Genomic DNA, 15,042 nt, shown 5'->3' with positions numbered 1-15,042 from the left:
ATTGTACTCACCACAATGATGACATATCACCTCTGTACAGCAGCTGCGTGTAATCACCACAAACATGACATATCACTCAGTACAGCAGCTGCATGTACTCACCACAATGATGACATATCGCCTCAGTACAGCAGCGGCTGCACGTACTCACCACAATGATGACATATCACCTCAGTATAGCAGCTGCGCATGCTCCACCACAATGATGACATATCGCCTCAATACAGCAGCTGCATGTACTCACCACAATGATGACATATCACCTCTGTACAGCAGCTGCGTATGTAATCACCACAAACATGACATATCCCTCAGTACAGCAGCCGCACATACTCACCACAATGATGACATATCACCTCAGTACAGCAGCTGCACATACTCACCACAATGATGACATATCACCTCAGTACAGCAGCTGCATGTACTCACCACAATGATGACATATCACCTCAGTACAGCAGCTGCATGTACTCACCACAATGATGACATATCGCCTCAGTTCAGCAGCTGCATGTACTCACCACAATGATGACATATCACCTCTGTACAGCAGCTGCGTAATGTAATCACCACAAACATGACATATCACCTCAGTACAGCAGCTGCATGTACTCACCACAATGATGACATATCGCCTCAGTACAGCAGCTGCATATACTCACCACAATGATGACATATCACCTCAGTACAGCAGCTGCATGTACTCACCACAATGATGACATATCGCCTCAGTACAGCAGCTGCATGTACTCACCACAATGATGACATATCGCCTCAGTACAGCAGCTGCATAGTGCTCACCACAATGATGACATATCACCTCAGTACAGCAGCTGCATGTAATCACCACAAACATGACATATCACCTCATTATAGCAGCTGCATGTACTCACCACAATGATGACATATCACCTCAGTACAGCAGCTGCATGTACTCACCACAATGATGACATATCACCTCAGTACAGCAGCTGCACGTACTCACCACAATGATGACATATCACCTCAGTACAGCAGCTGCACATACTCACCACAATGATGACATATCACCTCAGTACAGCAGCTGCACATACTCACCACAATGATGACATATCACCTCAGTACAGCAGCTGCACATACTCACCACAATGATGACATATCACCTCAGTACAGCAGCTGCACATACTCACCACAATGATGACATATCACCTCAGTACAGCAGCTGCACATACTCACCACAATGATGACATATCACCTCAGTACAGCAGCTGCACAGTACTCACCACAATGATGACATATCGCCTCAGTATAGCAGCTGCACATACTCACCACAATGATGACATATCACCTCAGTATAGCAGCTGCACATACTCACCACAATGATGACATATCGCCTCAGTATAGCAGCTGCACATACTCACCACAATGATGACATATCGCCTCAGTATAGCAGCTGCACATACTCACCACAATGATGACATATCACCTCAGTATAGCAGCTGCACATACTCACCACAATGATGACATATCACCTCAGTACAGCAGCTGCATGTAATCACCACAAACATGACATATCACCTCAGTACAGCAGCTGCATGTACTCACCACAATGATGACATATCGCCTCAGTACAGCAGCTGCATGTACTCACCACAATGATGACATATCACCTCAGTACAGCAGCTGCATGTACTCACCACAATGATGACATATCGCCTCAGTACAGCAGCTGCATGTGCTCACCACAATGATGACATATCACCTCAGTACAGCAGCTGCATGTACTCACCACAATGATGACATATCACCTCAGTACAGCAGCTGCATGTACTCACCACAATGATGACATATCACCTCAGTACAGCAGCTGCACATGCTACTCACCACAATGATGACATATCGCCTCAGTACAGCAGCTGCATGTACTCACCACAATGATGACATATCACCTCAGTACAGCAGCTGCATGTACTCACCACAATGATGACATATCGCCTCAGTACAGCAGCTGCATGTACTCACCACAATGATGACATATCGCCTCAGTACAGCAGCTGCATGTACTCACCACAATGATGACATATCACCTCAGTACAGCAGCTGCATGTACTCACCACAAACATGACATATCACCTCAGTACAGCAGCTGCACGTACTCACCACAATGATGACATATCACCTCAGTACAGCAGCTGCACGTACTCACCACAATGATGACATATCACCTCAGTATAGCAGCTGCACGTACTCACCACAATGATGACATATCGCCTCAAGTACAGCAGCTGCGTGGTACTCACCACAATGATGACATATCACCTCAGTACAGCAGCTGCATGTACTCACCACAATGATGACATATCACCTCTGTACAGCAGCTGCATAATCACCACAAACATGACATATCACCTCAGTACAGCAGCTGCACATACTCACCACAATGATGACATATCGCCTCAGTACAGCAGCTGCACATACTCACCACAATGATGACATATCACCTCAGTATAGCAGCTGCACATACTCACCACAATGATGACATATCGCCTCAGTACAGCAGCTGCGTACTCCACCACAATGATGACATATCGCCTCAGTACAGCAGCTGCAGATACTCACCACAATGATGACATATCACCTCTGTACAGCAGCTGCATGTAATCACCACAAACATGACATATCACCTCAGTACAGCAGCTGCACATACTCACCACAATGATGACATATCGCTGGTTGTTTTTGTGCAGGTCTGCTACAATGTCTGGCAGATCAGGGTATGTCGTGTTGTCATATGTCCAGTCAAGATGAGCTGTCATGTAGTCGATGTCGTTCCACTGGACATCCTATAGATCAATGGATTGGGTTGTTCAATTTTGTTTTATCTATCTACAGCATTGAAATCAATCAATTATGTAAATCTATTTAGTGTAGCAATTGACATCAGATCATACTGAATCTTCTTTGTTACTAATTCAAATAGCATGTGATCAAATTCAACAGTCAGACTTTGATATAAACAAGGTTTAAGGCATAAGTTTAGTTCAAACAATTCTGTGCCATATATGAGCTGATATCACTTCATAGATGGTGGTGCCATATATGTTGCATGAAGTGCTCCAAGATCTGCCTGTATGTAATCTTTAAGACCTCTTGTGAAGAACGAACTGCAAACAAAGTTTTCCGGCCTCTCTTATACCAATTGCCAAACACTGCTTCCATTCCTGGACAGTCTCAGCCTCTGTGAAGCATGCAGCATGCCCTGTGGTTGATCATGTGACTCCTTTGTCTGATCATTCTCCTCTTGGAGCTTAATCGTAATCTGTCTTAGAGGGTTAGGTCAGTCAAGCATCAATCGTGTGAGATAGGATAAGTATTGTAAATATACAATTTATAGCTAAAATTTCCAAATTTTAAAACTTATTCCATCTCATGTAGTGTACTTATCCCATGGTAGGTCAGTGGGCCACAGATTACCCAGTCCGAGGTCTCCCCAATACGTTGTTCAGATTGCTGATCCGTTTGTTGAATCTGCTTGAATCAGCTTCCAACCAGCGTATGTTAGAGCACTCATCAATAATGAAAAATTCCTATTGATGGTTGACAAAGCAAAGCGATCGCGGACCTAGGGTGTCCTGCTGAACTATGATCTTATGATACTGGTAAGACTAGACCATCCAGCGAGAAACTATAGATAGTAGTTTGAAGTAGAACCAGGCTTCTTAAGGCTCGTCGAACTGAACTGAATCAGGAATTGCTGAACTGGGATAAGGCTGGTCGAACCAAAATCAACAGCAGAAGGAATAGCTGAACTATAGGACACGTTGAACTGGTTCGATTTAATGGTACCTAGTTTGAAAACCTGAAAGATATCCTGATATCCTCAGCGTTTATAGCACGTAAATCAGATTCATAGGATAAAGAGACGGGAGACGTATCCAACTGAGCTGTGACCGTCAAAGATGGCTGATATACCTGCAATGCTGCAGACTGGATCGATGAATACATTGTCGACACACAAAGGGACTGATCCAAGGGACGATCTTGAATGTCTTCTGTCTCCAACATAATCGATGTTGGCTCACACCCATTCTGAGTTTCGGGAACCACTACCACTCTGGATGCAACCAAAGGCTTGGGCGAAAACGCTTTAGGCCAAAACAAATGTCTCAGGTTCTCATCTAAATAGAGTCTGACAATACTTCAAGAAATTCTTTGCGCTCCACAATCTCCACGACCTCTGTGGTTTCTTAACTGGCCTGTCCTTCTTGGCCTTCTTATGAGCTGACGGACCATCATCTGACCTATGTCTAGAATCACGATCTGCTAAGCGTCTAGAGCCAACTTTGTTATAAGATGAAAACAGATCAAACATCAAGTGCTGGCATAGGTGGCAACGCGATTCCCAATCACAAAGACCGATGCAATCTATACAAGTGGAATGGGGATCGGCAGATGAGGAGACCTTCTTACACTCAGGACAATATTTCCTTTTCCTTAAAGAGGAATCTTCTTTTCCTATCTTTTTCTTTTACTTTGATGAAGAGAAACTGGTAATCAATATAACTCAAATACAATATGTCTGCACTGCAGTGCGACAAGAGAGAATGATCAGACACAGGAGTCACATGATCAACCACAGGGCATGCTGCATGCTTCACAGGAGCTGAGGCTGTCCCATAAAGGGAGCAGTAGGGAGTGTTGGGCGATTGGTACAAGCGAGTCTGGCAAGCTTCATTTGCAGTTTGTTTCCACTTAGCTGTCGAATCAAGAAAGAAAGTACACTACGTGAGATATGATAAGTTTAAAAATAAGGTATTTTGGTAGATGAATAAGGGATTTATATAAGCACATTCATAAGGTATTTTGACATATACTGAAGGTACTTTGTACATATGATATTTTAACACATAAAAAGGTTTTTGGGCACATATATTTTAGGTATTTTAGTACATGCATAAGATTTTTGGAAACATACATATGGCATTTTTGCAGCTCTGTTCCTTGCAATCACTTTCTTTAATTCTGCAGCATTGTTGTAGCCATATTTGCACATATGGAAGCCGAGTGACCAAAATGGCGGCAGAAACGGCCTCCCCACCAGGTTGGTGTACTGCTGCACGACCATGTCTGGCGTCGGCCCAATGAAGATGTAGAAGTCAAGAATACCACCCAAAGCTCGGTAGGTCACTGCACCAGTGCCATTAAATGGTTGGAAGTCAACCTCTGGAACCAAAACAGTAAGGTGTGAAGCTATTACTTGTAAAGGAAATATTACAGACAATGTGGACATTACCTAGTGATAATATACTAGCAAGAAGGGCAACTACATACATGGGCATCCCACGTTTAATGATATTCTGATTAATAAGAGGCTCATGTACCAAATATCCTCACCTTTCATTTAGTTATGAGGTAGAGTTGTAAATTGTGGAACAGCGTTGCAATTGTATTACATTGTTCAGTTTGAGGCAGTGGTGTGCCTGTTACAATGTTGAGACTGGGAGAGTTGTTTAGAAGTCACCAGATCACCTAGAATATTCCCGGTATTCTGACCAAGCAGCTTAGGGTAAGTGACAGAACAGAAACTTCTGGGAGCTTTGTATATATATACAGTCAAATCCCGATGAGTCGAAAGCCGGTGTCTCGAATATTATGCATAACTCGAAGTACCTGTCGGTCCCGACCATTCCCTGTTATAGTTGTCATCATTTGAATACGGTTACGAATTCGTCTCATAAATACACACGATGACTCGAGAAGGAAATTTGGTCCCACGAGATTCAAACAACAGCAATCTTGTATACATAAGCAGAAGTCAGTCAATGAGAAGTTGGTGTAGCAAACTGATCCAATTAACAAACCAGCGCGGCTCACACCTTTCCGCCATTGACGGGTGAGTTCAAAAGGCAGATTTTACGGAAATCACTGTCTGTGCTAATCAGACTGGAACTGATAAGGTGCCCCTATTAGTGATAGGGAAATCATTAGGTAAACAAATGCTTAGGGTGGAGGAATTAGGACTGGATTATCTTTTTTTCTACCCTCATAGACATACCTATGTCTCGAATACACCGGTAAGTCGAATTTATTACTTGGTCCCCAGCGATTCGACTCATCGGGATTTGACAGTATATACATATACAGAGGTAAGCTCTATCTCGGTAATCTCATATTACATCTCACATTACAAGGAGACTAGCAGTTACTTTTCATCTAGGATTCCCAGGCCAGGTCTACTTTGGAAGCTTGACTACAGTTGCAGCGAGGTGGATATTTTCATTACTGTCTTTAATGCTTTACCACTGCTTTATATTGTATTGCCATTGTGCATGTGCCAACTAAACAAAAACTGAATATTTTACCTCAAATATTCAAAAAACTGAATATAAAAGGAATACAATATGAATTTATCCAAGTGAGCACTTTAGTTTTCAAAAGAATATTCATATTCCATAAAAAAAGAAGATGTCACAAGCATGCCTTACAGGCCACTGATCCAGAGCGATTGATGTTTATCGCCAACGGTCTAAATACGAAACCAACCTGCAAGCTCAGAGATGCCAACCCTGAATCTAAGGAAAACGGAAAGCCAGGCCTGAGCACCAAAGGTGAGAGTTGGGGGCGAGCGCGTGGCCATCTCTGCCATTTTGTTTCACTTTCATACGGACTATGACATGCATTCGGGAAAAACTTTGTGAAACTTCATCGTCAATAACATGCAATGTACACAATCGACACCCAAAGGATCACACACTAAGCTTCTGAATGCTTTTACCAGTGTTCACTCAAATAAATCACTGGTGACTTACGAAATTGTACATCGTAAAAATAAATTCAGAATTTTTTCTCAAAAATCAGAGTTTTTTAAAGAGAAATAGGAGAGCAGATTTTGTATTTGAAAATCGGAGTAACTCCGCCAAAATCGGAGTGGTTGGCATTGCTGCAAGCTGGTCAGCACCTGCTACCTCGACCGTGACGGACACAGGGACTGGACTACTGTCCACCTTGGCAGAATTTCTTCAACCTAAACAGTGGGACATTAGGAAGGGTGGATGCCCATCACATGCCGTTATTTGAAAATATCCCCGGTATTTCTTGTCTGATTGTAACATAGTATGCCAGCAGTGTATAGGCTTTTTCAGATTTTCTAATGCCTGGGTAGTATAATGACTGATCCAGTTTGATCCTATTTCTGTGTTTTTTACCTTGATATTTAATCATGTTATGTTAAAATATGATGTCTACAGGCACGTAGGAAGCCATTTGTTTTGTATAAGTCCGATAGGTTGCAAAGAGTTATATTTAGATAGTATTGAGGGTTGGCCCAGCTTTCAAAAGCAAAAATCATGTGTAAGCCCAGACATTTCTTTTTATAATGGTAGCTACGCCCCTGGTCTATTACCTATGATAATAAATAAAACACATTTCATTTATTTGAATCCGTAAACTAATAAAAACCACTTTGCCAAAAATCTTCGAAAAATCTGAAAATTTTCTTAGGCAAATAGATATACAGTTTTTAACTTAAGTACACAGCAAATGCTTATATGTGTTTCTTATGTAACAATGAAGTGCCATTCGTATCCTCAAAACAGTGTCGGCCCATAAGTTTTTTCAGGCAATTAAAATTGCAATGCAATACAGCGATTACTTCTCCCTTGCTGTAACCCGTGTTTGGTGGTTATTTGTCATCATTCGCTTGATGGTCAATTAATGAATTTATAACAGATATCATTAGTGGTAACACCACTTAGATTACCCGACAAAGGTTCCCATTTGGCATTTCTTGTGTCTGGAGTAAATACTCAACATTATAAATTAGGTCTGATGTGGCAAATGTATTACATGTTATGTAATATGTGCATGCAAGTGCAGCAAGAGGAATTATCAGCTGAGTTACAAAAACGAACATCGATCAAAGGATTAACCGACTACATGCTGATTGATTAATTACTTTTATCTCCCATAGCGGATTGGTCAAAAGGTAGTGTTTATGTGTGTAGATTTACTAATCTATACTGAATACACCCTGTCGTAAAGTGCTTGTGTAAAAACAATGTCCTTCCTTCCTGTGTTCTTCGGTTTTTTTGCTGATTCTGTCGTATGTCTTCGACCCATAGCCAGAGCGAAAGTAAATCCATTTTGCCAGGTGCCAGGCTTTGTTTATAAACAGGGAGTTACCCACACTAGGTGGCGCTGCTCTTTTACGAAATATGTGCGTTCACGACTGTGGCGCATCACAGGTCACGAACTAGTAAAGAATTCTGGGTATCATCCGGGCGCTCACGGGAGAAAAACAATAACAAGAGCAACAACCAGTCCACGGAAATTGCTCCGGATCAGTGGCCCTTTAACCGCCAGTACGTTGATTGATTGCTCATTATTGGCTAACTAAAGTACTTGTTTAAGGAATGGCGGACACCATACAATTAGTTGCCAGGTGTGCTATCTTGGGTGACCAATGAGACAATACTCCAATGTGAAAAACCTGAAACGGTGTATCACCTTATCGCATAGTAGACTGTTAAAGGACACATGGCATGGAGCAGGATTATTTACCAGCTGCAGATGAATGGCATATCGTTCTATTATGTGGATATTGATGGATACATTCCCCGAACAAGGTAATAGCCTGACATTGTTGCTATAACTTTAGTCTGTTTTGATTTTAATATTTGCATCTTGTTTTTATTCATTTGTTGTAGCATTCAGCAGAATCTGTATGACAGACAAGATACACTAGGTCGTACTTAGGGCGTGTGTGTGTGAAATATGATTCACATTGGCAATCTATACAATGTCTAGATATTACATGTTATAAATTCACTATAAGTATAAGCAGATCGTATGCTTTTTTATTTAGTTTCAAAATGCATACAAATATGATAATAAACTTATTTGGATTAAAAGACAAAATATAAAGACGTACATTGACTTTGTTATTTTTCTGTCCTAACAGTTTTTACCACTGGCAGATGATTAAACTTCAAAGCGTTTTCATTTGTTTTCATAACAATGAAGTAAAAACTTTGTTGATCAGTCTATACTTATGCTATCAATTAGGCATGCGGGTGGCACAGCAGAGGTCACGAACCAGTCACGAATTCTGGGATATCATCCGGGAGAAAAACAATAAAAAAAGCAACAACCAGTCCACGGAAATTGCTCTGGATCAACGCCCTTTAAAACAAATCTAGGATTATCAAATTCTCAACCAATCAGTTGACACACTCAGAGTTATGTCCCTTTTGTAAGCATGACTAAGACTTTGTAAGTGCATTTCTGCAAGCATATCACTGAGTGCAATATATGTGAACCTCATGTAGGTTTTACTGTGAAAGCTTTTGATCTTATGTTTATGACAGTAAAGGTTTATAATGTAATGAACAATATTGTGAGGCTTGAAAACTATAAATATAAAGCAAATAGTCTCTGTGTTTCATTTTACCATAGTAATACTAGAGCTTAACACTAGGTACTTGTTGTTGTAGAACATTCTTTTCTTGAAGAGTCTTACCCATAGCGTTACTGTTCAGTAGGAACACCCCATGTGCATTGTGCTGCTCGTCCATGTTCAGGTAAAAAGGATGGGCCCCATACAGGTTCAAGTTTGGCTAACAGAAAACAAACATAACATTACATATATTATCCATGTTTAGGTAAAGATGGTGGGCTAGAAACCAATGGGGAGGCACTATAAACACGTATTTGAAAATCCAGAAGGCGACGCGGCTCATTACCACACACATTGAATGTACACTGTCATGTACCATATCAATATTCAGAAATAAAAAATTCAGTATTTCTTATTTCTCAATCGTCCAGGCTGATTTCTTTTAAATGAGGAAAATATACAGATTTGCCAAGTTTTAAGATAGCTAGACTATTATCAAGTATTGATAAACCAATGCCATCAGCTACCTCTGGGGGTTGATCTCGGTTCCAGAACACCATTTTCTTCCAGTTTGTGTCCAGTTTGAAGCCTGACCGGTGTTCTCCAAAGCCATACACATTGGAGGTGGTCAGTGCAGTCCCGATCTGAAGGTACTGGTCAGCAAATATCAATGGGGACACGCCAGTTGAGTCAAACCTGTTCACAAATAAACACAAATATCAGTAAAGAAATCAAACAAAAGCCCTGTGTGTGTAAACACATTAAAAGCATGCCCCAGATGTACACCTATATCACTGGTACTCACATCTATGTGTAAGGTAGGGCAGGGATTTATTTTGGATTTCAAACAAGTGCCTTTGGCAAGAAAATTAGGACAAACAAATTGATATTGTTTGCAACTGACTTAATCAAACTCTGACAGGTAACAGGTCAACTCTAACAGGTAAAGGGTCAACTCTGACAGTGAAAGGGCCAACTCTGACAGTGAATCTGTTGGTATATGACCACATGGTGGCCACAATAGCTCGGTGCGCCTAGTGGCTGCAAGAGATGTATGCTCCTCAGGGAGTTGAGATTGACAATACGACGTGCCGTTGAGATTGACATCCAGTGAACGAGGGAAAAACTAAGAGCCTTTGAACTCTGACAGGTAATAAAGGGGCAACTCTGACAGTGAATGGGGCAACTCTGACAGGTAAAGGGTTAACTCTGACAGTGAATGGGATCAACTCTGTCAGTGAAGGGGTCAACTCTGTCAGTGAAGGGGTCAGCTCTGTCAGTAAAGGGGTCAACTGTCAGTGAAGGGGTCAACTCTGTCAGTGAAGGGGTCAGCTCTGTCAGTGAAGGGGTCAGCTCTGTCAGTGATGGGGTCAGCTCTGTCAGTGAAGGGGTCAACTGTCAGTGAAAGGGTCAGCTCTGTCAGTAAAGGGGTAAGAGTATGTACTGTGTTTCCTCGAAGACAAATCCACTTTACAGGCTTTGTTCTCCTTGATTACAAAGTCAAAGGATGCATAATACATTGGTGAGTAATGGAAGTAAATCTGAGATCACGACAGAAATTCCTTACAATATTTGTCCTGTTGACAACCGTCTGATGATTATCCCAAAGGGGTTCCTGGCCAGCTTGATGTCAAAATCTGTATCTGACCCTCCACCACTCTCTTCCTTTTGTGTTTCAATGGGAACCTCGTATCTTGAAGTGGTTGTATCATAGATCTGTCAAACAAAAATAAACAATGGATGCAAGAATATATTCGTGACATTATGTACATTATGACATCAGCGGTGACAGGTCAGATTGTACATATCTGGCAATACATCAAAGTGCTGCAACATAACCTTAGAATATGATTATAAATATTTCACATTTACAAAGCCAAATCTGCAATTAAAATGTCACAATGCTAGGATATATTTCTCTTGGTAAAACAAGAGTTTCTGGTACTATTTTCTGCTCACTGCATCAGAAAATATTTCTGTTATATTATTGGGTATGTTTTATCTAAATCACTTGTAGTACTGTTGAAACATGTGTTCAGCTAATTGCACATTGTAATCTTAATGCCTGCATATAGTACAATGCCTGGCAAAATCAAAAGGTAAATAATGTTGTCTTGTGATTTTTAATTGCAAATTTGATGTCTTTACTAACAAAGGTAAGTCATTTTTTCTTGTTTGTTCACACTAAGCGATAAGATGACGTTCTCTCAGAGATGCCAATCCTTAATCAAATGAAAACCGAGTCATGCCTTGCTAAGAGCAATCCCCGAGCCCTGAAGGTGTGAGTTGGGGGGTAACTAAGCATGAGAGGGGGCTTGGGCCCCTTTTGACGGTGGGCATCTGGGGGGCCTCCCATATGAAAATCTATAGATTTAGCCTGGCAAAATATGCAATTTCTTAGCATACTTAACCAGATAATACTTAACTCAAATGAACATATTTAAATGGCTATTTACTAAAATTCTTTCAAACATTCTAAGTTTATAAACATATTTGTATTTTCTAAAAAAATGGAGTTTTTTATAGACAAATCGGGAAGTGGATTTTATCTTTGAAAATCGGAGTGGTTGGCATCTCTGTTCTCCTATCCCCCAAAAATGAGAATGGAAAGTGTAACCTTTAGGAAAGTGTAACCCCATTAGATAAGCTGACACTTTTTGCAGACTTCTTTGGGAGTGCTGTTTTCATCTTGTCTGTGGTATATATGGCACATTTCTCAAATGGAAAATGAACACTACCGGTAATGCTAAAGTGCAATGACCAACCTACTATTTCAAGGTTAATAATGTGATTAATAATGGTTTACCTTAATGCGTAGTCTATCATACGTTTCAGCTGATATCTCTAACAGTAGTTGCATGGAGTCATTGGGATAAGGGGAGTTTGTTGTCCGTGCCAAGTGTCCAATGACCCCAGTACTGGTTTTCTGTGAGTACATGAGCATATAGCTGCGGTTAAAGTAGCCAGGGTAGTAGCAGTAGGGTGCCCCTTGCTCCACATCCGTGTTCCAGCAGCACCCCCGGGCCTCACAAGTGGACTGGGTGGCATCTCGGTACTCAGGCCAACAGTCCGAACGGTCAGAACCTGGAAGCATTAGAGTACATGAACACCACCATCTGAGTGAGGTTTATGCCCCTTTTAGCAATATTACACCAATATCAAGGTGGTAAACAACAGAAATGGGCCTCTCACATTGTAACCATGTAGGGATTTGAACCCGGGTCTTTGACGTGATGAGTGAACGCTTTAACCAGTTGGCTCCCTGCCCCTCACCAACTGAGAGGCAGTCATTGATACTGCGGCCCCTTATCCTCAAGTCATTGGTTTACAGACAGAATTATCTTCAAGAACTTGATTTCCAGAAAGTTGTAAAATAAAAAGGAGACATAGATCTCAGAAGCTAATCTGAATTATAAACATATATAGAAATTATATAAAGATGCATCTTCCTTTTTAAGCAATAATAAACAAAAGCAACATTTGCACATCAGCAAAACATGCACATCTATTGTCTTATGTTTTTGTTTAGTTAAAGCAAATAGGCAATGTTTAATGTAATGACTGAATCTGCCAAATAAGTTTTGAAAACAACCCACATACATGTACTATTGTGACAGGGATGTGGGTTTTTGAATAATCTACAAAGTTACAAAGCAAGTAGGACACAAAATGACATGGAAATTGCACACTCCCATCCCTTTCAAGAACATTGTATGCTTGGGGACTAACACTTTCAGAGCATTGAGTCACAGCATGATGTAGGTGCATGTCATCAAACTCCCGGTTATGAAATGACCAGTGTTCACGAATAGCGTCGGACCCTCTGACAAATCCGGCAGATTCGGCAACGGTCCGATAAAAGTACACAACCCGCCGGACCCAGTGTCTGACTGTATATTTGACAATGACTTTGACTGATCGAAGTTGTTATATGTGACATGTGACACTTGTTCGCTGTTAATAAATCTTATGTTTGTTAATAATTTCAATGCCAATTATAAGAAATGTTAAATCTGAAATGTGTGTTTAATTTTATTCTATGGGTCCTGTGAATTTTCAATGGGTCAGATAGACATCTGAAACTAATACAGGACCCAATGTCCTATTACTTTGAATACCATTCGTGAACACTGCATGACACTCCTTAACACCAGTTTCAACATCATTTAACAAAGTATATATCTTGAAGGTTAATCTGGGCACAGTAACTGTTGTCTCTACAACATGTACCGTATCTCATCCAATGTTCCCTAAATAACTTAACAGTACATGTATGCGTCAGATAAACTCAAGGTACAAAGCACCATACAACAGAGTCATCACTGAGTTTAGTCCCTATAATCATCTTAAAAGATGCTGAATATGTTTCATATGAATTACCTCTCCCTGGAATAGATAGAAATAATAAAAAAATCTTTAAAAACGAAATTTCATTGTCTATGACAATAGTTATTTATCATTAACACAGAATTCTCTGTATGTAATGTCTCAGTGACTGGAGCTTATGCAACATGTCAGTTAAAATAATAAGCGTCAGGACTCTACATACCTAGTCCAGCATATAACTAGACGACTTTGCACTATACCAAGGTGTGCTCGATGTAGGCCTTGGCTGGAATACGAGTTTATTCATATGAACTACTACATACTGAGGGTGGAAGTTTGATAAACAATGCACAGAGGTGCTAATTATGGGAAGTATGGTAACTTATGCACCTTTGCACCTACTGATTGTGGTCTGTTGTATTTCCTGACAGGTCTTTTGCCCATTGGAGGGCAATCTGATTGTTACTCGGTTATTTAAATTAGCATGCAAAATAATTTATACTTGCCTTTACTCAGCCATTGAGAATGCAAAATAATTTATACTTGCCTTTACTCAGCCATTGAGAATGCAAAATATATATTTATACTTGCCTTTAGAGATATCACACTGGCTTGTTCTTACAGCTATGGGGGGAGTCTTGATAACGGAGTTGTGATCTTGACCGCTGCAACCTTGAAACTGACCACTGACTTGGTGAAAGAACACTAAATAGACTCCGACAAATGCACAAAACGATGTTATCAACCCCACGATAACCCCCACAAGAAAGTACCATTTTCTTGACAATCTGTTGGAACTGTGGGGGCTTCTGAGAAATAGCTCCACTTCGTCGTCTTTCATGCCCATGTTGCCCTAGTGTAGAAGACTGTCTATGCAGAAGAACCGCTACAGGATGTGTGATGTGCACGATGTGCACATGACGACCTCCTCGGAACTTCTCATTTCCTTATTCTGATATCAGCTGATTAGACCGCCATGTTTGTATCATGTGACTCGTCCATTGGTCACATGACTAGTGCCCAAGTTGAGTCGTTCAAGAATCCACTCAACCGACAAGAACGAAAATGTATTCTCCGTTTTACCTAGTCTGCCTCACAGTCCCTGAACCGCATTATTTCCCCTTTCTCCATGGCTTTCCGTACTGCTAAAGCCCTAAATGAAGCAAATCTAGATTTCCTCACGTTCAGAATCTCCCATCTAACTGATGCCTCATATATATGTTATATTTGGGATTACACTTTCTTAGTAAAGTACAGATTCTAGTACATGTACTTATTGGGTTGAGTCCCATCCGGGATTCGAACCCACACCCTCCGGCCCGGATGGGACTCAACCCAAAGGA

The 15,042-nt window shown here is 40.9% G+C and overlaps 1 protein-coding gene across 1 annotated transcript in view; it reads right to left on the bottom strand.

The window, feature by feature from the left end:
* The window catches only part of LOC124279590 (lysosomal alpha-glucosidase-like), a 37,563-nt gene extending 22,863 nt beyond the window's left edge, over positions 1-14,700 (bottom strand). Inside the window, exons 1-7 of the mRNA XM_046715432.1 lie at positions 14,291-14,700; positions 12,180-12,457; positions 10,941-11,089; positions 9,901-10,069; positions 9,497-9,593; positions 4,955-5,202; positions 2,691-2,822 (exon numbers count right to left, since the gene is read on the bottom strand). Of these exons, the coding sequence (XP_046571388.1) occupies positions 2,691-2,822; positions 4,955-5,202; positions 9,497-9,593; positions 9,901-10,069; positions 10,941-11,089; positions 12,180-12,457; positions 14,291-14,546 (1,329 nt within the window). The 5' untranslated portion in view covers positions 14,547-14,700. The remainder of the gene's footprint in view (positions 1-2,690; positions 2,823-4,954; positions 5,203-9,496; positions 9,594-9,900; positions 10,070-10,940; positions 11,090-12,179; positions 12,458-14,290) is intronic.
* Positions 14,701-15,042: the final 342 nt, after the last annotated feature.

Source organism: Haliotis rubra, unplaced genomic scaffold (assembly GCF_003918875.1).
Source record: "Haliotis rubra isolate DU_JTF1 unplaced genomic scaffold, ASM391887v1 Scf252, whole genome shotgun sequence".
NCBI classification, from domain to species: domain Eukaryota; kingdom Metazoa; phylum Mollusca; class Gastropoda; order Lepetellida; family Haliotidae; genus Haliotis; species Haliotis rubra.
This window is presented reverse-complemented; position numbering and strand designations above follow the sequence as displayed.